This window comes from Amblyomma americanum, chromosome 1, assembly GCF_052857255.1.
Source record: "Amblyomma americanum isolate KBUSLIRL-KWMA chromosome 1, ASM5285725v1, whole genome shotgun sequence".
Classification (NCBI taxonomy): domain Eukaryota; kingdom Metazoa; phylum Arthropoda; class Arachnida; order Ixodida; family Ixodidae; genus Amblyomma; species Amblyomma americanum.
The window spans coordinates 60,120,723-60,144,138 of NC_135497.1; the positions used below are offsets into that span (position 1 = coordinate 60,120,723).

Below are 23,416 nucleotides of genomic sequence, written 5' to 3' on the forward strand. Positions count from 1 at the left end.
AAATGCTTGATATGAGCGATGGAAAAACTTCAAAGGAAAGATTTTGCAACGCATAAGAAGAATGGAGCATTGCCTTTAATACTTACATAATTACAGTGCCGTCCAATATTACAGTTTCGAAAGCTTTTGAGCAAGAATGTTGGACATAAATTATTATTTTGCCGTCTTACGATATGAGGAAAGTTACGTTCATAAACAACTCTCTGTTGAAAAATGCACTTATCTATAATTCCTGGGTATGATTTCACAGAAACAAAGCAATTCAAGTATATCACTTGTGGAAATTACGTAAGACACCATGAGGGGTCCTTAGCAATAAAAACAAAGTGATCAAAGAGGTGCTCTTATGTTAAATCAGAATACCGAACGTCATTGCTTGTTCTTTCACTTGAGATATTTCGAAGTCTCACTCCAAGCTATCGCATACTGAGAACTGTCATGGCTGAGTGCAACGTGTTTTGTTGTTGTTCTTTTGTAGTTTTGCGAGAAAAAACGTTTGTGATGCGGGACATCAACGAAAGGTTGTACTATGGCATCGCATACATCATATCGAAGGTAAGCATACTTCGCACTACCTTTGTTCCGCAGACGCGACAGTATTTTTCTAATGACCTATGTCGTTGCTTACAGAATCACCCACCCAGGTGTCGGATGCTATTTCACGTGTCCCACCTATTTTTTTTTCTTTGGCATCACTAATCCTTATTTACTTTTGGGTGCACCTTCAAACAAATTATTCGACTGCCTTGCTACCCAGGTGGTAGCATTTACAGAGGGCTTTTTAAGCTATTCGTAGGTAAAACATGGTGTAGTGAAGATTTTAGCAGTATATAGCATCACATATGCATCTTGAAACTTCGATTAACGGCAAAATAGAAAAGCGAGGAAGTGGTGATTCGCGTGTTAGGCTAGTTTTATTCACATTGCAAGCTCACAGCTTTGAAAACATCCCTGTGCATCAAAGCGACACCGAAATTATTTTCACCTATTCCTGCTGGTTCGACTAATTTTTATATCATGATACGTACTCCGTCACCTTTAAGCCTTTTAGCCCAGCCCAAATGCTTCCTCGCTTTCGCCGTTGGCGTATCCTCTCGCGTTGCGTGTACTACGGTTTACTAGCGCCCAGTCTTCTACTGGTTGGGATCCATGAGCATGCGCAAGACGGAATCAAACACCTGCGTGAGCTGGGGTGCTCCGAGCCTAAACTGGCCCGCTTGAAAACCGTGCAGTTTTCCCGCACTATAATGGCATGCTGTGTTGTCTTTACTTCGTTCCAGTTATAACTACAGTCACAAAACGTTATCAACGGTTGCCTTTGTTTGTCGCTGACGCTAAAACAAGGGCGATAATCTTCCAACCTATCATCGCAAACATGAAAACAAACATGAACTGTTTGTGTGTCCCTTGCTCTCTCCTGTGTTTTTTCGAGCAGCTTTCGAGCCGCGAGAGTCCAGCCGCTGCTAAATGGCGGTATGGACAAGAGAACAATAATTGTTCCAATCCTGACGTTGTCGCCTGGCAGTTGGCTACTCAACAAACAGAGAATGAGCGTCAGAAGGCGAAGAGAGCAGCAGAGACGCCCGGACAGAGAGAGGAACGCCTTGCCAAACGGAGACGCCAGACGGCCGAGCGTAACAGACACCGCATAGCCGCCGAGATGGAGCCTATGGAAGGCGTCAGTCAACGGGAAACAACCCAAGAGGATGTCGCACCATTCGAGTTTCCGAAAGTGCATCTGCAACCCGGACATTTCAAGCAGACTTTGTGAACAATCCGTATGGACACATTTGTAGTGTGTGCGGCAGACTGTGGCACCAAAAGGACTTGACACCAGTGAGTAATCCAATGTACGGCACTTTGCGTTTGGCATTACCAGAACAACAAGCTCAGCCAGGAAAACGTACCTCCCGCTACGTATATCCTGGCATAGCGGAGCTAAGCCACTGCCATTTTTTTTTTCGCTGGGATAACTCATATCAAGTTGTAGAGATATTGTAAAGTGGCAATTTTGAATGCGCTTGCAATCAAGAGCGCTGATAGCTGCGGCTACAAATTACACGTTGCAAACTTGGCATTTGAAGGTTTCAGTGGTGAAAAGATCGATATTTATTCTCAATCATGTGCTTTGAATACCGATTAACATGTAATTGACAAACACGTGATTTAGGCCCACACGCCGTTCGTATTCGCTAGATAGCAGAGCGCTGTGCCGGACCTAACCATTGGCCCTACCGGAGCCACCGATCGATTCCTCCTCGCTCAAGTTTGTGCACTCTCGTTCAGGTTCCCGGACACTTACTTTCCGCGGTGCCTGAGTTGTTACGGCCTTGGGGTGTTGAGCACGAGCACGCAGGTTAGAATGGCCGCAGCGGCGACCCCATTTCCATGGCAGACGAAACGCTTAAAACCCCCCGTGTGCTGCCCGGTGTCAATGCAGAAGGTGAAGAACCCCAGGTGGTAGAAATTAAAGGGGCTGTCACAGGAGGTCTCAACAAAGTTGCGATGTGCCCAGGGTGCTAAAGGGCGCTACTTCAGGAATATCCTGCAGCAAAATTTTTTAGCTGCGTTTTGTGGAAGCTGATATATCTGTAGTGAAAATTGGACGGACGGACGGACGGACGGACGGACGGATGGATGGATGGATGGATTGGATTACATTAGATTGGATGGTTTGGATTCATTGGATTACATTAAATTGGATGGATTGGATTGGACGGATGGACGGATGGTTGGATGGATGGATGGATTCGACGGACGGACGGACAGATGGGTGCGTGGATGGATGGGTGGGTGGGTGGATTGGATAGATTGGATGGATGGATGGACCGACGGACGGAAACTATTTTCGTCAGAATACATGTGCGGACGATTCCGTGCTAGATGGCCATCTACCCATGGCTGAAGGCGACCTTGGTGACCCTCTCCACGGCGTTGGTCTCGACGACCGAGTCTGAGGATGGCTAACACGGCCTCTCACTGCTCGAGAGAAGGATCACGCATAATATCCTCCGGTGGAGGCGCTATGCTGCAACTCCATAAAATGTCATAGGTTGCCAGTTCTTGACACCATTTGCATGCCGGCTGAGCGTCCGGGTAGATTTTTTTAACACGCATGGGATATAGAAAGATCTCGTCTGCAATTTTCACCAGACGCATTCGTGCGCCTTCCCCAATTGCTTGTCTGGGGGCGGGTAAATTCTCCGCTCAAGTTTGTAATGGTTAGTAATGTCGTGAAAGGACACCAGACCATCTCTTGTTGACCTCCCCGGAGCGTCCGGCTCACCTGCCCGGCTGACGAAACCTCGAGCATTCAATTGAGCTGCCTCGTTCCCAGGGTTCTTAGAGTGTGCCGGTACCAAGACAATTTCCACCTCCGCAGTTCCTCGCCCTGTGGCCCGATTCAGCAATAGTGACGCTGTGACTGATATTCTGCCCCTCGCCGAATTTCGGGTGGCTGTTTTGACTGACTAAAGAACGTGGTGTGGGCCAGCATTGTCTGGAGCGAGCCCTCCCACGGTGCACAAACCTGGGACCTCAGCAACGTAGTGGAGGAAGGCAATAGCCGTGCCTTTGACAAGGTGCTGATATTCGTTGGAAACGTTGGTCAGGAGGACGTGGGTACGGCCGTCACGTAGTCGGACGACACCTCTGGCAACGACAAGGCCCCGCTCAAGCAGCAGTAGAATATGGCCGTCCGCCGGGCCCTCGTAGTCGTGAAATAGGTCGTTCTGCACGAGCACTAGGACACTGCACCACGGCGGCACCGTGACGACATTCTCGACTATGCGCAGAGCGTTGCTGCAGGGATCTCGGGAGCCAGCGCGAGCCACGGCTGCTTGGTCGAGAAGGTGACACGTGCGTCCTTAATGTCAATCACAGCACCGTTCGCCCTCAGGAAGTCGATCCCCAGAATCAAGTCCCTGGAACACTCGGGAGCATGACAAATTCACCAACGCACGTTAAACCACGAATTCCAACTCTAGCCGTGCACTTGCCAACAGGGAAAATTAGAAGCCCACCAGCGGTGCGCATGTGGGTCCCCGTCCACGGTGTCAGAACTTTTTTAAGGTCTCCAGAAAAGCCACGGCTTATAAAAAAACAATCAGCACCGGTATCGAACAGCGCGGTAATTTCGGTGCCAGCAATTGTCACGTGCAAATCGGATGCAGTGTATCGGGTATTGTTGCTGCCGCTCTCTGTCCAAATATGTCGGCTCGTTGGTTTCGTGATGCAGCATCTTGACACGTCTCGACGTCAACGGCCTTGCCTGCAGAGGTCTCTGGTGTTAGTTGTCCCGACGACGCGGACTGGGTGAGCGACGGCCAGCAGAGCTACTCTGGCAGCCGGGGCTGGAAGCGCGATAGCGGAGAGGCGAAGGCGAACTGGACTCACGCCTTCCAGAGTAAACACGCTTCTGGCGAGCCCAGAGATGCTCCGCAATCTCATGCAGTCGTTCACCGTTATGAGGAGAAGTGCGTCGGGACGGAAACCACGAAAACCCACTTGACGCTACGGACAGGCTCGGTAGAGATGACCGGGCTCCCCATATTCGTAGCACAGAGGCCCACGGTCATGTGTACGCCACAAATCCGACTTCCGAGGACGTGGCTCAGCTGTAGCAAGTGCAGCTGCATAATATGGGGCGGTGCTACTGACGGGAGACGTTGGGGTTATACCGTAGCCCGGTGCGGTTGCGTGTCATGTGCCGATGCTGCTCATAGACGTCGTCGGAATAGCGGGACCGTAGTTCGCCGTGCGACGTACAACGAATGCGTACGTGGGTCTGGCAATGAACTGGGGCGGCGCTTCTGAAACAGGAGGTGCCTGCGCAACCTGATGATTTCGTCCCTGACGACTTCTGTCAGCGCTGACAGCGGCGCAGGCGCAACCTGGGGCGGATGGAACCATTAGAGGTCTTTGCGGACAACTGACCGAATCAGTCCGCGCAAGGTGTCTGCACTGCCGCCGAGGCACGACGAAAAGGTTTCGGGCACAATGCTGTGGATGTCTCGATTGTATTGGCGGGCCGGTTGCTGCAGCGTCGTCTCTATGGTGGTCGCCTCGGTGAGAAATTGCGCAACAGTGCGGGGTGGGCTGCGTACGAGGCCTACAAAGAGCTCCTGCCTAACCCCTCGCATGAGATGGAGAAGCTTCTTCTCCTTTGTCATGTTGGGGTCGGCACGCTTGAATAGACGGGCCATGTCCTCGATGTACATGCGCACACTTTCGTTCGAGCGCTGGTTTCGGCAGTTCAGCGCAGCTTCAGCCTTCTCCCGGCGGACGGCGTTGGGTAATGTAGCCAGGTGATTCCGGCAAAACGTCTCCCAGGTGAGAAGAGTAGTCTCGAGGTTTTCAAACCACGTCCGGACAGACTCTTCCAGAGCAAAATATACATTATGGATCTTGCGCTCGTCGCTCCAGCCATTGTAGCAGGCTACCCGCTCGAAGGTCTCCAGCCAATCCTCAGTGTCTTCGAACGCGGCACCGTGAAGAGATGGCGGTATTCGCGGTAAGTTGCAAAAAATCGGGGCCAGTAGCCGGGTGTCAGTGGCCATGGCAGTTGGATACAACGGGCTAGGCTGGGTCGGCACCAGGAACCTAGTGTCAGTGGCCATATCAGTTAGACTCGGTGGCCGAGGCTGCGTCGTTCTTGTGGGCGCGGAAAGGGGCCCTAATTCGGGCGACTCTTCGTGGATACGGCGGCTGGGTCGCTAGTGGACAGGTGTAAGGTCCGTAGTGATGCTGTGTGGAGTGCGGTGGTTGGGAAGCGTACCCAGCACAGCTCCGCCAAATGTTACGAGTAATTCGTAGGAGAATTTCCGGAATAGAGACGTAAAACTGCGGCGGTCCCTAAGTGGTCCGAGCGCGCGAGCGAGAGAGAACCATATATCTATCTCAGATGCTCTCGATATTAGTAAAACAACATGCCACAAAACTTTGTGTGAGATCTTGGGGAAACTAAAGCTGAATGCCAGACTTGTGCCGCACTTTCCCACACAGGACCAGGAGGACACGCGGGCATCACTGAGCGCTGATTTGCGGTCCGAGGCAGAGAAGGATGCTGCATTTGTCGACAGCATCATTGTTGAAGAGGAAGCATGGTATTCTCAATACGATTCTCAACCAAAGAAGCAAAGCGCCAAATGGCGGTCCACAAGCTCTCCGGCGTTGAGAAAGGGTCGGTGACAGAAGACCAAAACAGACTACCCTGATAGTTTTTTTTTATGCCAGAGGAGTCATACACCACGAGTTTTTCCCACAAGCGCAGGCGGTGAATCAGGAGTTTTATATTTGCGTGCTCCAAAACGTGCGTGCCGCACTGCGACGCCGCCGCCCTCACTTATGGGCATCTGGACAATGGAGCGCTCTCCACGATAACGCAAGGCCGCAACCTGCACTCAGAGTGACAGAAGTTCTCGCCAATCGCAGCGATACTGTACTTCCCCATCCGCTATCCTCACCTGACCTCTCCCCGTGCGATCTTTTCCGATTTCATCGTGTGAAGAGGGCCCTGAATGGTCGCTGGGCGGGGAGCGTGCAGGCCATTCAAGACGCCACGACAAAGGAGCTGATAGCCCTGCCAAAAGAAGCGTTTTCCAACAGTTTCCAAGACCTAAAGAAGCGTTGAAAGCTTTGTATAGACTGCAAGGGAGACTATTTCGAAATGGTGCTGCAGAAATGATTTCAGTGTTACACGCATTTTGTTTAATGAACTCAGTCTGGGAACTTTACGGACACACACACACACACACACGCACACGCACACGCACACGCACACGCACACGCACACGCACACGCGCACACACACACACACACACACACACACACGCACACGCACACGCACACGCACACGCACACGCGCGCACACACACACACACACACACACACACACACACACACACACACACACACACACACACACACACACACACACACACACACAACACACACACACACACACACACACACACACACACACACACACACACACACACACACACACACACACACGCACACACACGCGCGCACACACACACACACACACACACACACACACACACACACACACACACACACACACACACACACACACACACACACACACACACACACACACACACACACACACACACACACACACACACACACACACACACACACACACACACACAAAATGAACGTTTAATCACAGGTTTAGGGCATATTTATAAGTAGCCTAGTGGCAGGAAGATAGGAAGAAGCCCGTGTTAGTCGAGATAGTCCGAAGCTCTGAAGGATCGTTAGATAAGGCGATAAAAGGTGCGCGCTTCGAAAACACATGAAGTTGCAACATTCCTTCCTCCTCAGAAATGAAAACGTTGCACTGGCTTGTGTTCTCTCGTTGAGCGTCTCAGAGTTTGTAAAAAAAACAGCGCACCTTTAGACACGGACAAAGGCAGATATAACGACACAGTGTCTAAAGGTGCGCTGTTTTTTCCCAAATATGAGCAACCAACTAGCCCGTTTGACCACCCTTGCAAGTCTCAGTTTGTTGGGCGACACCTGTATTCAACGGGGCCACCGGAATATCTGGTGCCGGAAGATCTGGGGAACCGGTGCCATTTGGGGTGCGCCGAGCAGCAATGCCTTCATCCGGGCTCACTGTTTCTGGATGCTGTAGTTGTGTTGCTTGGTCTGACGCACTGCAATGTGTGGTGTTTGTAGTTACTTCCGGGTTATCCCTTGGTGCTTCTGGTCGCGGGCGGACCTGGCATACGTGCCGCTGGACGACTCCGTCCGATGTTTCCACGGTCACCATTCGCGCTCCAGACGTCGTCTCCACATGGCAAAGCGTCCAGATACTCCCCGCACCGTAATTGCGGGCATACACCTCACTTAGAAGTAGTGGCAGCAAGTCATCATTGTTCTCTTTTGGTCCCGGAAGTGCTGGAGGCTGCATGTGTCCACGCACGAGCGCGTTTGATAGCCCAAAAGCAGCTCTGCTGGGGATTTACCCGATTTTCGTGGAGTCCACCGGTAGTTAAAAAGCAACGGTACTAGGTTCTCTTACAGGTTTCCTTCCCTCATTTTTCGAAGGCCATCTTTTGCAGTTCGCACTGCCCTTTCTGCCGCACAATTAGACTGGGGATGGTATGGAGCACATCGAAGGCGCACAATGTTGTTGTTTGCCTGGTAAACTGGGTTCCGTTGTCAGAAACGATCGTGCGGGGTATTCTAAACCTGCTGAAAATGACACGCAGAGAGTTAATGGTAGTCTGCGCTGACGCATGGGACAACAAAGGTATTGCTTCGAGCAATTTGGTATGCGCGTCGACTACTACGAGTATCATTTTTCTGCAGATCGGACCCGCGTAGTCAACGTGAATACGGGACCACCTTTCGGCTGTTTCAGGCCAGTTAACGGAGGGGGCCGCGGCTGCCATCGGCAGATTTTGCACCCAGTTCTTGCACTGAGCAGACAACTCTTCAATATTTCTGTCAAGACCTGGCGTCCAGAAAAAAGAACGCACGACAGATTTCATTGCCGGTGAACCCTCCTGCGTTTGATGTAGAAGAGGCAGCACTCGCTCCCTAGCTTCGGTTGGTATTATGACCCTATTACCCCTGTACACCAGTTCATGTGCTATGGATAGTTCGAGCTTACGGTCAAAAAACGGCAGTACGGCCCGGGTCATTCCGTTTGCGTTTCTGGGCCACCCATGTAGTATGCATAGTTTGACCTCAACCAGGAGGGTCGAAAGGCTTTAATGCCTTCAGCTCACGCGTTGTCACGGCGCCACAATTCAGCTGGTTCAGCGACAGCACATATTCGGGCGGCTCACAGTCGACGTCAGCTTGAGGATATCGGTGCGGAACTCGGCTCAGGGCGTCAGCGTTCAGCATCTGTCGTCCTGGTGCGTACTGTAGTCGGTACCGGTAGGCTCCCAGGTGGTGCGCCCAACGTTGTATCCGAGCGGCGGCCATTGGGGGCGTCTGCTTGTCTGATCGCAGCAGGCCCAGCAATGGCTGATAATCAGTCAGCAGGGTAAATTCCCGACAGAAGGTAGTCACGGAATTTCGTGACGCTGAATACCAGTGCCAGTGCCTCTCGCTCGAGCTGTGAATATTTGCGCTCCGCCTGAGTTAATGTTCGCGAGCGGAACCCGATGGGCCTGTGATCGTTACCAGTCGTGTGAAACAAGACAGCCCCCACACCGTACGGAGGCACGTAACATTCAAGTTTAAGTTCCTTCGAAGGGTGGAAATGAACGAGAACCGTGGCTGTTTTAAGGTTTTGCTTGGCGCGTTCAAATGCGAGCTCTTGAGGCTGTTTCCATAGCTAGCGTGCATTCTTTTCGAGCAGTTGATGCGATGGAGCAAGTGTGGTTGACATGTTCGGCAGAAACCTCGCGTAAAAAGTAACCATACCCAAAAACGAACGTAGCTCGCCTGCATTACATAGGCTGCGTGCCTGCATGATAGCGTCAGGGTTTTTCTCATTCGGATGAAGCCCATCGCGATCGATGTGATGCCCTAGATAAGTTACTGCTGGGCTGCGCAGTTTGCATTTATCGAACCTTAGCTTTACCCACGCTCTCGGAAGCGCCCTAAGAAGTTTTTCAGCGTCTCACCGCTGTCACTCGCTCCTTCGGAAAGGAGCATATCGTCCAGATAAGCCTGTGCTCCTGAAAGACCAGCCAAAACCTCATCCATGTTTCTTTGGAATATAGCAGGCGCAGAGGCTATCCCGAAAAGAAACCTGTTGTAGAAAAATAGCCCTTTTGGCGTATTAATGTGGCGGAGTGTTTGAAGGCTGCTTCACTTCCGCTACCGGTTGGCCCGGTATTGCACTGCCTCCGGGATCGGCCTGGGTCATTATACGGCTTTTCTGTCCTGTTTTTCTATCCCATCTTTGAATTCTCCTACTATCTGCACGTGGTAGCGATTGTGGCTCGGATTGAGCCAGTGGGCAGGCCTGTGCACTTTCCTTTTCTTTCTTCCTGGAAACAAGACAGACAGACAGACAGACGGACGGACGGACGGACGGATGGACGGACGGACGGACAGACAGACAGACAGACAGACAGACAGAGAGAGAGAGAGAGACAGAGAGACAGACAGACAGACAGACAGACAGACAGACAGAGAGACAGAGAGACAGACAGACAGACAGACAGACAGACAGACAGACAGACAGACAGACAGACAGACAGACAGACAGACAGACAGAGAGACAGAATCGCGTAGCGCGTATGGAATAGGTCTGGCCTTACAGAACTTGTGTACGGCGCCTTCCTTCATCTGCAGGCCGGCTAAAGGACGCTTGATTAGTTCCAGTTCCTCGGAGAATACGTCGTGGTAGTAATAGAAGATGCTGTTCACGCTGCATTCGCTTGCTTCTTTTCTTGACGCTGAGCTAGTCCTCGACATAACGAACCACCAGAACACCTGCGCTCTTCAGATGTTTGATTAAATCGCGACCGCAGAGGATAGGTCCCGCAAAGTCCAACACGGTCAGCGCACACTTTACTGTCGTCCCTTTATGACAAACATGGAGCTCAAGCTCCCCAAATACTGGAAGGCGTCCTGTGTAGGAGCCTAATTTCAGACTGGACAGTTTCAGTTTCGGCCATTGCCCGCGATGCTTATCGAACAGTTGACGCGCAATGACACAAACGGGCGACCCGGTATCGGCTTCCATGCTCAGCTGCACACCGCCCCAAGCAAATGTTCGGCGGATCGGCGGCTCCAGACAGCTTTTTCGTTGTGATACCAAAGTCCAAATGTGGGCGGCTTCATGTTCCTGGTCTGCTGAGGTTTCCGTCCCCAAGAGGGCGTTATTTTGCGCCGTCCTCGTAAAGGGCGTCACCCTACAGAGGAAAGCAGCGGGGCTGATTTATCTAAGGCATAGGGGTTTAAGGACATTGAAGGGAAAGTAGGTTTTAAGCGGGTAGAAGTGACCAAGCGAAGGTTATCTGATTGGTGGCTAAAATCAAGAGAAGAGTAAAATTTCATAAGTGATGGCTAGGTGGCTTGAACCATCGCCCGAATTAAAGGGTTGAGCCGTATCCATCCATCCTCGCCGTGCCTTGTTCTCGAGCCCCGCGGCTTCTACATTTCCTTGCGAGGTGACCCCGACGTCCACAGCGGTAACAACGAGCGTTAGACCGGGAGCAACATGGGCCATTACGTTTCGTACTACCGCACCTTGAGCATTGTTGATGTGCGGCAGCCCTCGTCTCGTCCAGCAGAGTTTCCTTCTGATGCGCCTGTACCTTTAACACGGGTGTCGTTGCCGGTCCGATCATGCGTTTTACGCCACTATCCGCAGCCTCGGCTGCAAGGGCCATTGTCTCAGCGTCTTGTAGCGTTAATTCCTGCTTTGCCAGGAGCTGCTTCTGCAGGGCACCTGACCGTATACCACACACAATGCGGTCTGGTAGCATACGATCCAAAGCACTGCCAAAATTGCAATTGTCAGCTATGCGGCGAGTTCCTACCAGGAATTCATTAATCGGCTCGCGCTCCGCCTGACAGCTACTTAAGAACTAGAAGCTTTCAGTGATTTCGTGTCTCTTAGGACTATAATGCTCACTCAAAACTTCGACGACTTCTTCATACGTCAACGCATTTGCTTTGCGCGGAACCACCTTTCCTGCCAGCACCTGCATCGTATGCGTATTTAACGCGGCAATCAGCAATGCTTTTTTGAGTCGAATCTTCAATGGCATTAGCTTCGAGGTATGCTTCTACCTTAATAAGGTACGGCTGCCACTTATCTTTGTCTTCTTTGAAGTCCGGAATGTGCCGAGCCATGACGGCCTTGGTCTCTCGGTTCTGCGTGGGTTCCTATTCTGTGCCGACTTTCACTGCATGGGCGATGTCCATCCTCGTCGCCACTGTAGCGTAGCCGTGGAGTGCTCACAGTAATGCCCGACCAGGGAAGCAGAAGCGTAGTCAGTAGAATCAAAAATAAACTGTTATACACAGGTGTAGGGCGTATTTATAAGTAGCCTAGTGGCAGGAAGATAGGAAGGAGTACGTTGGTCGTGATGGTCCAAACCTCTGAAGGATCGCCAGTTAAGTTGATAAAAGGTGCGCGCACTTCGAAAATACACATGAAGTTGCAACAGAAACCAAGGAGCATAGTTTATTTTTATTTTAGTTTTGTGGTGTTGACCAATGTAATTTATTATTAAATATTTTACTAATAATTCGGAGGTCGTCGGCACGGTTCCTACCGGCGGCATGTGGTTGTTTTTTCTTTTGTTTATCTAATCAGTACGTACCTTTCCGCGAACAAATATTCACCAATAATCTCCATTGATCAACGCCACAAACTAACAAAACACATTTGAGGTTTATCTCCTCTATACTAGCGACAAGTGCAAAGCAAAAACTTGGTTTGACTGTGGTTTTACTTGGTCAAGTGGTCCCTATCCCTTTTCATATACTTTGCATGGCCAGCAATTTCTATGGGATCATCAGACTCTGCCTGGCGCCGCCGGTACAGAGTCGCAACCGACGGCTGGGTATATATGGCTAAATATTAAAATGATTCGTGAACGCGAAATCAAACGAAGAGCGTTAGATAAGTTGTTTTCTCCAAAGCTTTCGACAAATTCGGATACCACGTTTGGTACCATCCGTATCCTTCTGCGACCAACGGTTAGCCCGCCACGACCCTCCGAAGGTCGTCCCTAATTACGGTTCTCAGGACTAAAGGTCGTCGGCACGAATCCCTTGCACAAGCCAGTGTTGAATTCGACTAACAACTTTGTGCGCGGAATTGCGCAGATCGTTTGACATCGCCCCAAACCCTCTGCGCGAAATAGATGGCCCACAATTATACCACAAATGGCGAGTTCAAGTGGCACCAGTCTCGGCACAGGCTCGCATTCATACAGTACATATACAGCGAAACGCCAGCCACGTGCTGAAAATAGGAGATTCGAAAGATAAGAGAGCAGCGTAGCAGCATTTGTGGCCAACGTTGGTTGTGGCTCAGCCTGAGCCAGTGGGCAGGCCCCTGCACTTTCCTTTTCATTTTTCGCGCCAGCAATAGCAGAGAGAGAAACAACGTTATTGAGCCCAGCTCGACGTCTTCTTAGACGCTGTCGTTGGAAGTGGTTCGCTCTTCACGGGACCCATATGCTTCTCTAGCCGCCTGGCCCCTGGAGATCACGACGAGCTGGTCTTGCAGGGCAGGGCTGGTTAGCAATGTCTCCCATCGCTAGATTATGGAGGATGAGGGATGAGTTGGGGTAGGCGGGCAGGCAAGATGTGGGTGGATTGCCTTCACGAAATCGCACACTCTAATGACGTCTTGGAGCGCGCCACTAACTGAGTCTTGCAGAAATAACATTCCTTCTCGTACCTTTCCGGGTACATCTTGCTTTGAAGGTTGGGTGCGGGAAGGATCCTGCCTGTATCTGCCTCTAGATCGCTTGCTCTTTTCTGCTAAGCGATTTGTGAGGATCGCGGTAACGTGGCCTCTCCGTCTTGTAATGGTTCGTTATGTCCCTATAACTAATTATGGACTGTGGCTGACCTTCCTCTACCCGCTGTTCCATCTCTCCGGCGAACTAGTGGCCAAATTCGTTGCCCTCCAGCCCAGAGTAAGCCGGTGTCCATATCAACTCAACTTTCCTTTCAGGTACGTCGCGTTTACTCTTGAGAATATCTAGTGCCGCAAGAGACACCCAGCCCTTTCTGTAGCTGTTATACGCCTTTTGCGAGTTTAGTGACAATGCTTCCCACCTTGGGCGGCGCGAGTGCTAGCGCTATCGTTGCCTCTTCTGCCACCTCCGGAAAACACAACTCGATAGAGGCGCAGGTTACGAGCACATCCCGCATCGTAACTGACAGCGTGGCTTTCGATGAAAACATGGGTAACGAAGCGTCTGTGAAGAAAGTGACCCCCCCCCCCCCCCTCCTCTTCTTATATTTGATCTAAAGTCTCCGTCAACGCCGCAATACGAGGCGAGTCGAACCGCCTTCTTGGCAGTGAAATACATAAGCACTCGTGTACTGTGCAAGTCATTTTGCACGTTCAATAACCAGAGGTAGTCTAAGCTAACCTGGATCCGTCCATTGCTGCATCGCAAACAGCCGACATGCAGAACCATAGTTTATCCAAACTAATCCGATGCTTTCCGCTGCATCATGACACAAAGCCCTCATGCAGCTTCGGGGCATTGAACTCCATTTTCCCCTCGTCTTAATTTTCTTTTTAACTCACAGGAGGCGACATCAATGGCAAGATTCCTCCAGAGGCTGCGCATATCTACACTGCTACTGTTTTGCAGAGCGGAAAAGGTGCTCGGGAATCTCAGTGAAGCAAATAGGGCAGATAGTAAAACACGTTGCGGGGCTAGTTGGTTATGCATATTCCTGAATCTACCCGCTCATTGCCTTTCTTGCAAGGACCAAAACGATGAGAACTGTGAGCCACGGCTTGACAAAATCAAAATTCTAACCAGGAGCAAAGATAGATTAGCTCGGGAATTATCCGAAGCATTTTTCATCAAGGCAAAAGGCGACACGTGTGTCAGCACCACTTCTGTCTCCCTGCATGCCAGCGAATTCAGATTGCTTAAAAATATGGGACGAAATGCGTGCCGCCCTCATTCATCGACCTTAGCTGTCATCGTTGTCATCTTGGCCTTTTCTTTTTGTGGTCTGTCGCAGATGCGCATGCGCTCACGGTAAGTTTTGTCTTATATGTTCTACGAAAAAACGTGTTCAATAAACATAGTTGGAGTCAGCGCCCGTCCTGTCATGTCTTCTGTGTATTCGTCCTAAAAGTTAGCGCTGCTTAAATTTTAACGAAAGAAAATAGGGCAGACCTTCAGGAATAAAAACATGAAGGAAACAAAGGAGTTATTGCGTACGTTAGTGCCACTTCGCTGTTTTTTGAAAACAAAGGGGCTAAGGAGCCATATTTAGGTCACAATTTCCCGCTCGTCAGGGCCTTGCCAATGAATGTGTAGACCAGTGAGGGTTACCATCACGCAATCTTTCTGAAAAGCTGCACCATTACAGGTTATTAAAATTTCTTTGAGGTTTATGCTGTTTAGTTATCCTGTGGCATGCCAGGTGTTGGCAAAGAGCGGGCAGTAAAACTAGTTTAAAAGATCAGTGACATAGCAAAAGAAAAAAGATTAATGGTCATCTTGGCTTCCACTCAGAAGCTGCAGAGAGCTGTTGCCTGGAAAGTTTTCAGTATCGTTGGAGATTGAGCATGTGGGCACTCCTATGTCTCCCTTCCCACTGTTTTCGATTGGCCGAAGAGCATTCCCACCTTGCTACAACAGTGTGCAATGTGTGAAGCATCTCTGCAGAGGAGTTTTGGTGGTTTCACTGGCTTTCTTTCTACACATAACATAATTACTACCACTATTCTGCAGCTGACAAGATATAAACTAGGTCGGTGCGTTCGCTTGCGCCTGCTCCTTCACCTTGTTCTGTCGGGCTTTCTATGTTCATGTACAAAGAAAGTCGAATAATTTTTGTGCGGTGTCAAAAATCGCACTTGAAATTTGTACAGTGTGAACGAAGTGATGGAGTGAAAGATTGCTGCCATAATGAGTGCGTTACCTGCATAAATAAAAGCAGTGCACAACAGTGATGTATTCTTCGTGCAACAAAACTTTTTATATTTACGTAGACGTTCGCCCTGCGTGGTTCTTGTTTTTTACAGCGCCTATACATTGAAGCAAAAGAGGCAAAAATTCGCGGTGAAAATTAAGCAGTTGCTACATCCGCCTCCAGTGGCTTCAAGCTGGCTCATGGCTTGCTGGATTTGATTGACATTCAATATCGAGCAGGCCATGAGCCAGCTGCAGGCGAGTGTGTAAAGGCTGCTTAGTATTCCCCGCGAAGCTCTCAAGTTTACAAGAGTAAGAAGGAGAGGCATCCAAGACAAAGCCGTATTAATAGAGCTTGCCATCGGTTACAAGGCAATGTCGGTGGATGGTTGGACAGAGGTCTGAAAGCGATTGGTTCTTACTTGGGCCGGCATTCGCACATGAAATCGGGCCACGTACCAAACAATTCAAATTCCGTCTCGGCTGTGCATAGGCAATTTGCTCCGCCCTCCGTCGGGGAGAAAAACACCTGTGGCTGCAGAGCACTTCCAAACGCGACGTGACCGCGGCATCCGAAGATCCAGTTTCTGCTGCCCACGTTTGAAGCTGGTGCCGAAAAGTTGCTGTGCCCTCTTCGTCGCTTTCGTGATCAGCTTCACAAACAGAAAAGTGTACAACACCTATACCTTACAGGTACTAAACTACGGGGCAGAAACACTGAGGCTCACGAAAAGGGTTACCCTCAAGTTAAGGACAACGCAGCGATCCATGGAAAGAAAAAAATGATAGGTGTAACTTTAAGAGACCGGAAGCAGGCAGAGTGGGTCAAAGAACAAACGCGGGTTAATTACATCCTAGTCAAAATCAAGCGGAACAAATGGGCTTGGGCGGGACATGTAATGCAAAGGCAAGATAACAGCTGTTCCTTATGGGTAACGGAGTGGATTCCAAGAGAAAGTAAGCGTAGCAGGGGGCGGCAGAAGGTTAGGTGAGCGGACGAGATTAAGAAGTTTGCAGGGAAAGGGTGGATGCAGTTGGCAAAGGATGGGGAAAGATATGGGAGAGGCCTTTGATCTGCAGTGGGTTTAGTCATTCTGATGATGATGAAGATGATCAACCTGAGGACAAATGACCTGATGATGTCAATAAGCGTTTAAATCTAGAAAAACTGATTAGGTCCCTGGTTCAGCGTCTTCACTTCTGGGGCCAGGACTCGGCACATCCTCAGTGTCGGGCACAAAACGTTCGGTCCCACACACATAACGCTGTAACTAGTTGTAGTGCTTTGACATTCGATCAGCACCAGCTTTGGCACACGAAGGGAGCTGCAGGCTAACGTCAACGCGTCTTTTCCTTCTGCGGCAAAATTTCTGCCCATGACTTTCGGCTGACCTTGTGCAAATCTACTAAGGCATCACTGACATTTCTGGAATCATCCATCGTTCCACAGTCATCCATCGTGCCCCCCACTCAAAAACAATAAATTCCGGATCCCCTGGAAGGCTCCACATATAATCTTCCCTTCATTGTCCAGACAAGCTGTCATCGGTTGTAATCACATTCTGGGGCTTGTCTACGGCTTCGTCTTTTGCATTAATGTTTGACTTCCTTTTGCTTTTCATTTGAGGAAAGAAGACGTAAAGTGTACGTGAGAAAAAGGTTATTTACTCAGTACAGACCGCTACATCTCGCTACTTCGTTGACGCATCTTGCTCTACCTCTTTAAGCGGTCGACCTTGACCTGACTTCACTCCTTGCTGCGGTAGTACAACTCGCGTAAGCTTCTACGGTCTCGGCATTGACGCATCTTGCGCTAGAGCTTTACGTGGCCGACCTTGGCCCCGCTTCACTCCTTTTTGCAGCGGCGCACCCTCCGTTGTGTTCCGCGGTCGTACCGTTGGCGCCGTTCCGTCTGCCATTAAGCGTGGCCGTCCTCGACCCCGCTTGAAACTTTCTTTGCCCTCCGTCGTGCCCAGCTGCTTGCATGTGTGGCGCCTGAGCCTGGTGACGTCCGCGGCACCAGCCCCGCACCGTGAGCAGTGCAGCGGGTACCGGCGGGAGTGTATGACCTCCTCGTGCCTTCTTGCATGGGCGCGTTCCCTGAATCTCTTGCCACACTGGCCGCACTCGTAGGGCTTGTCACGAGTGTGGATCATCATGTGAACCTTGAGATTGTCAGGCCGGGAGAACTTCTTCTGGCACAAACTGCACACGGAGTTTCGCTTGTCAACGTGGGTACGCTCGTGTGTGATGATATCAGCCCTGCGTGCATGAAGGGTAAGTATAAGCAGAATTACCACACGACTACGAAAATCTGCTGCGGATGCCTGCGTTAAAAGACACCTTTAGCATATCATGCACCATGTTACCGTAACCGGTTCCGTACACATCGCACATCACACTAACGGTGCCAGATGGCACCAGCTGCCCGGCAGCTGCGCGTGCGCATGCATCACCGGGACCAATCAGCGCGCGCTCATCAGCAGTGGGAGGTCTTCCGGTACTTCGGTAAAGGTAACCCGGTACAAGGTAGGTTAAAGGTGTCTGGTTATGTCTGAACATCTCTTTCAAGGTTACGATTTCGCCAATGACGTTCGCACCTTCCACCTATATCGATGCCGCTGGTGTCAGGCGCATTTTTGCCTGTTTCTGACGCAGCTCTTCCACATGAGTTAACGTCTCTCACTTACTCTCTTTCCGCTCCTGTTTACGTTGTCTTCCTATGTCCTCGCTAAGCGAACCTTGGTAGACACGAACTTCAGTTGTAATGTGAGCGACTCAGCAGTAATGCTAATCAGGCTAATTGAGCAGTGTCTGAGGCACCACAGCTCAGTTCAGCTCTGCAAGTACTGAAATACACACACGTGCAATGCCTAACTCAATTCTATAGCGTCCAATAAAGGTCAGCGCTTATGATGGGCTGGGCACGAGGCAACCAGATTTGGCGGGCGGCTCGTACACTTGCGTCAGTCCTCGAGAGAGTCCGATACCAAAAGCACCAGCCGGGCCATTTCGTACACGGGAGATTCGCTCAATTCTGACACCGCAGCAGCGGCTTCAGACTAACAATTTCTATGCACGGGAGACAGCAAATAACGGCCGCGGTTATAATGACCACTCGCTTATTACGAATGGAGGTGGCGCTACCGCAAAAATGTGTATAAGAGGAATGGCACCGCGTCTCAGATATAACGAACTACTGCGGTCGTGCAACTCGCTTAGGACGATCAAAGAGGCGCCGTGAACTCGACCCCACTGTCAAAAAAACTCGCGCTTCCCGTGACCGCGGATGGCCAAGAGCGCTGCCCAGCCCCAGTGGCATCGCTCTGAAGGGAACTTCGAGACCACAAAAAAGCAACAAAAGGCAGCATTAAAACTACGAAGACTCGCCGGCGAAGCGCGCGCCAACGGGTTAAGGCATACAACGCCCATCACTGCGTAAGGGTGTGCCGGGTGGGCAAAGCCTCTAAAGTGCAAGTGAGATTAGAGCGGGGTCGGCGATCAACCAATGATAGCGATTAGAGAAGTTCGAATAGCAGTCACGTGGCATGCCTGGCTTGCCCAGCCGATCACGTGGCAAGCGTCACCAGCCTATTCAGTTCTCCACACTCTGCGCCGCCACCGTGAGTAGACAACGCCCAGACAGGCTGTGCAGTTGATACGTTCTGCGCATGTTTGCGCTAGCTTCACGGCCGCATGGACCCAGCCATGGCAGACAACGGTGACGCACGTGGCGTTGGTAACAACGTGTAGTTACTGTGCAGCTGTCCGGCACGGGTGACTCCGTTAACGCCGACATCACTGTGCCACGAACTGAGGAAGCAATGTGGGCAAAGTACGAGCACTCCCAGACTTCCAGGAACATTATGAAGGCCACGACAAGGAGGCGTAACTGTCGTCACCTGCTTCGAAGGCTTCAACCTTAATTAGTTGTGTCGCATCACTAAAGCAGATTGTTGGCGGCAAGGTTCTCGGCGGGGAGCACATGACCACCGTGAACAGCTGAGAATACACTTTGATAGGGCTTGCTTTCAAGTATCAGACGCACATAACTCACAAACTAACTTTTTAAAAATATGTGTATTGTTTTTCTGATTTGATAATTTGGGTCTAATATTAGAAGTTCACTCACTACGAACTTCGGATAGAGCGAACGCAATCAGGGCGACCGTCAGGCTCATTCGGACTGTAATTGTTAGCTTATTGGAAAAAAGCGGGCAGTGTTTCTTGATGGAAAATGAACACAAAGCGCGCACAACAAGCGCGAAGGGGCACTTTCGAGTGCGCTACTGCTGCTAGTTATGCTGATGACTGCATTGTGCTGTGTCCGAAAATCGTGGCATTCAAGCATTCATTGTGTATTTGTACGGCGACTTGACGATTTGTGCTTCTTTAAAATATTTACGGCTTGAAAAGGTGGCTCGTCATCAGAAAGGACATCTCTCCAGTTAACTAGCCACGATGGCGTAAAGCAAGGAACGGTGCTATAAAACGGTTTAAGGCCTACTTGCGAGTGCTCGTGAAGGTGCAGTGCGTGCATTGGTGGATTCCCTTCGTGCTACGCCAATGTTTCCGCCGGGTATGCATTTCCATCTTGTACTGCGTAGTGAAGAGGTCGCCGCACATCCCACAGGCGAGAAACAGGTTGTGCAAAGGAACGATACTGACGTCCCCTGAAAAAGAACCGAGCAGTGGGAGGAGCGAATGAGCACATGTAGAGTGAAGAACTGAATTCAGTGTTTCTGTGTACCGTTACAGAGAGGAAAATGCCAGCAGCAGTAATTTTTCACATCAGTCCCTTAGTATCAATAAGGTGCATGGCAGTTTCCTTAAGATGGTAATGAAATAGTAGATCGTATTTAAATATTTGGATATTCGCGATGCAAAGATAGCACAACGGTACTAACCCGCACAAATCAGTGAATAGGTAATGTAAACATTAAATAGAAAAAGACTGCCTTTTCTGGAAGCGCTGTCGACCAGCTTCGCACCGGTACACACGCATCAAATGAGAAGTTCTCTCACAATGCTGAGGTCCCTTTCATGCACAAAGGATATATACCTAAAAAGCAAGCACTCATTCTTTTTTATCCACAGTTTAATCTTCATGCTTATTAGGCAATGTGTCATTGCTCCTTCAACTGTCGCCTAGATGTCCCCAAAAAGAAAGGTCCGCCATCCCTGCTGACTTTCAAAGCGTTCATAATCAGGCATAATCGAATTAGATTAGACTTCAAGAGGAAACGGAAGAAGCTAGTGAAGAGCAAGTTCGTTAACGAGTTAACAGTAAGAGGGAAAATAGAGGATTTCTGGATATCGCTGCGGATCAGATATTCACCTTTAACTGATGAAGACTATCTTAATGTACATATAGTGAACGATAATCTGACAGCTGTCATTACGGAGTGCGCAATAGAAGTAGGCGGTAGGACAGTTCGACAGGATACCCGAAAACTATATCGGGAGACAAAAGATCTGACTAAGAAACGCCAAAGCATGTGGGCGCCTTACCCTACAGGCAGAATAGAACTAGCAGATCTATCGAAGTTAAAAAATTAGTGCTAGGAGGGGGGTAGCCGACATAATGAAGTTTAATATGGAGAGAATCGAGAATGCTCTAAAAACGGAGGCAGCCTAAACGCGGTGAAGAGGAAACTACGCATGTTAAAAACCAGATGTATGCGTTAAGAGACAAGGAGGGCAATGACATTAGCAACATGGATAAGATAGTTAAAGTAGCCGAAGAGTTCTGTACAAATGTATACAGTAGCCAATGTAATCACAACGTTAATGAGAGAGTCAGTAGCCCGCGCCAATCAGTCATCCCGCGAATAACGAAAGAGAAAGTAAAGAAAGCCTTGGGAATCAATGCAAAGGGGAAAAGAAACTGATGATGATCACGTCACTGCAGATCTGTTGAAAGATGAAAGGGAGATTGTGCTAGAAAACCAACCACCCTGTATACGCAATGCCTTATGACCTCGACCGTACTAGAATCTTGGAAGAACGCAAATATTACCTTAATTCATAAGAAAGGAGACGCCAAGGACTTGAAAAAAAAACAGGCCGATCAGCTTACTATCCGCCGCCTACAAGGTATTTACTAAGGTACTTACTTTATTTACCAAATGATCAGGAAGGGTTCTGGAAATGATTCTCTACAATAGATCATATTCACACTACTAATCAGGTGATAGAAAAATGCGCAAAATATAACCAACCAACATATATAGCCCTGATTGATTACGAGAAAGCGTTTGACTCGGTGTAAATCTCAGCAGTCATACAGGCACTGCGGACTCAGGGTGTAGAAGAGCCTTATATATATATATATATATATATATATATATATATATATATATATATATATATATATATATATATATATATATATATATATATATATATATATATATATATATATATATATAGATAGTGGACAAGGCAAATGAAGTGAGGGGCTCGTTTGACAAACATATTAAGAAAGCCAACAGTCACCGAAACCAAGGTGCATAGGGGAATGTTTCTATTTTTTTTAAATATTTAAAAAAAATAGAAACATTCCCCTATGCACCTTGGTTTCGGTGACTGTTGGCTAAAAAAATAGAAACATTCCCCTATGCACCTTGGTTTCGGTGACTGTTGGCTTTCTTAATATGTTTGTCAAACGAGCCCCTCACTTCATTTGCCTTGTCCACTAATAGCTTAACGGGGGTCTCGGTTTTGGCAGTCTTGATGTCATAGGTAGCATAAGAGGGCTCTCGCACAGTTTCCGCCCTCGCCGTTAGATGAAGTTGTACGTCACACTTGCGGTATTACAGGACGTGCTACGTCCACCGCTAAGGTCGAGGGTGGCGCTAGTGAACACTCTCAAGGTTCGCTTACACCCAATGAACATAAATACCCACGAAAGCAGCAGATTGGACAGCCGTCGCCGTAGCTCAGTTGGTAAGAGCACCGGACGCGATATTCGGAGGTCGTGGGTTCGGATCCCACCGGCGGCATGGTTGTTTTTTCTGCTGCTTTATAAGTAATTTTCTTAAAAAAAACTAATTCATTGGCACTAGATATTTAAAAAAAATAGAAACATTCCCCTATGCACCTTGGTTTCGGTGACTGTTGGCTTTCTTAATATGTTTGTCAAACGAGCCCCTCACTTCATTTGCCTTGTCCACTAATAGCTTAACGGGGGTCTCGGTTTTGGCAGTCTTGATGTCATAGGTAGCATAAGAGGGCTCTCGCACAGTTTCCGCCCTCGCCGTTAGATGAAGTTGTACGTCACACTTGCGGTATTACAGGACGTGCTACGTCCACCGCTAAGGTCGAGGGTGGCGCTAGTGAACACTCTCAAGGTTCGCTTACACCCAATGAACATAAATACCCACGAAAGCAGCAGATTGGACAGCCGTCGCCGTAGCTCAGTTGGTAAGAGCACCGGACGCGATATTCGGAGGTCGTGGGTTCGGATCCCACCGGCGGCATGGTTGTTTTTTCTGCTGCTTTATAAGTAATTTTCTTAAAAAAAACTAATTCATTGGCACTAGATATTTAAAAAAGATAGAAACATTCCCCTATGCACCTTGGTTTCGGTGACTGTTGGCTTTCTTAATATATATATATATATATATATATATATATATATATATATATATATATATATATATATATATATATATATATATATATATATATATATATATATATATATATATATATATATATATAAACTGGAAGCTATATGTAGCATCTGCACAGCTACCATAGTTCTCCACAGTCAGCGAGAAAATTCCAATAATCAGGCGCGTCAGGCAAGGACACAATCTCGCCAATGCTATTTACCGCCT

General features: G+C 49.1%; 1 protein-coding gene across 1 annotated transcript; it reads right to left on the bottom strand.

The window, feature by feature from the left end:
* Positions 1–7,346: 7,346 nt before the first annotated feature.
* LOC144133065 (uncharacterized) lies at positions 7,347–8,967 on the bottom strand. The gene is made up of 3 exons (XM_077665899.1): positions 8,826–8,967; positions 7,536–7,929; positions 7,347–7,404 (listed from the first exon to the last, which is right to left on the bottom strand). Exons 1-3 carry the CDS (start codon positions 8,965–8,967, stop codon positions 7,347–7,349), a joined length of 594 nt encoding a protein of 197 aa, XP_077522025.1.
* Between the last annotated feature and the right edge of the window lie 14,449 nt (positions 8,968–23,416).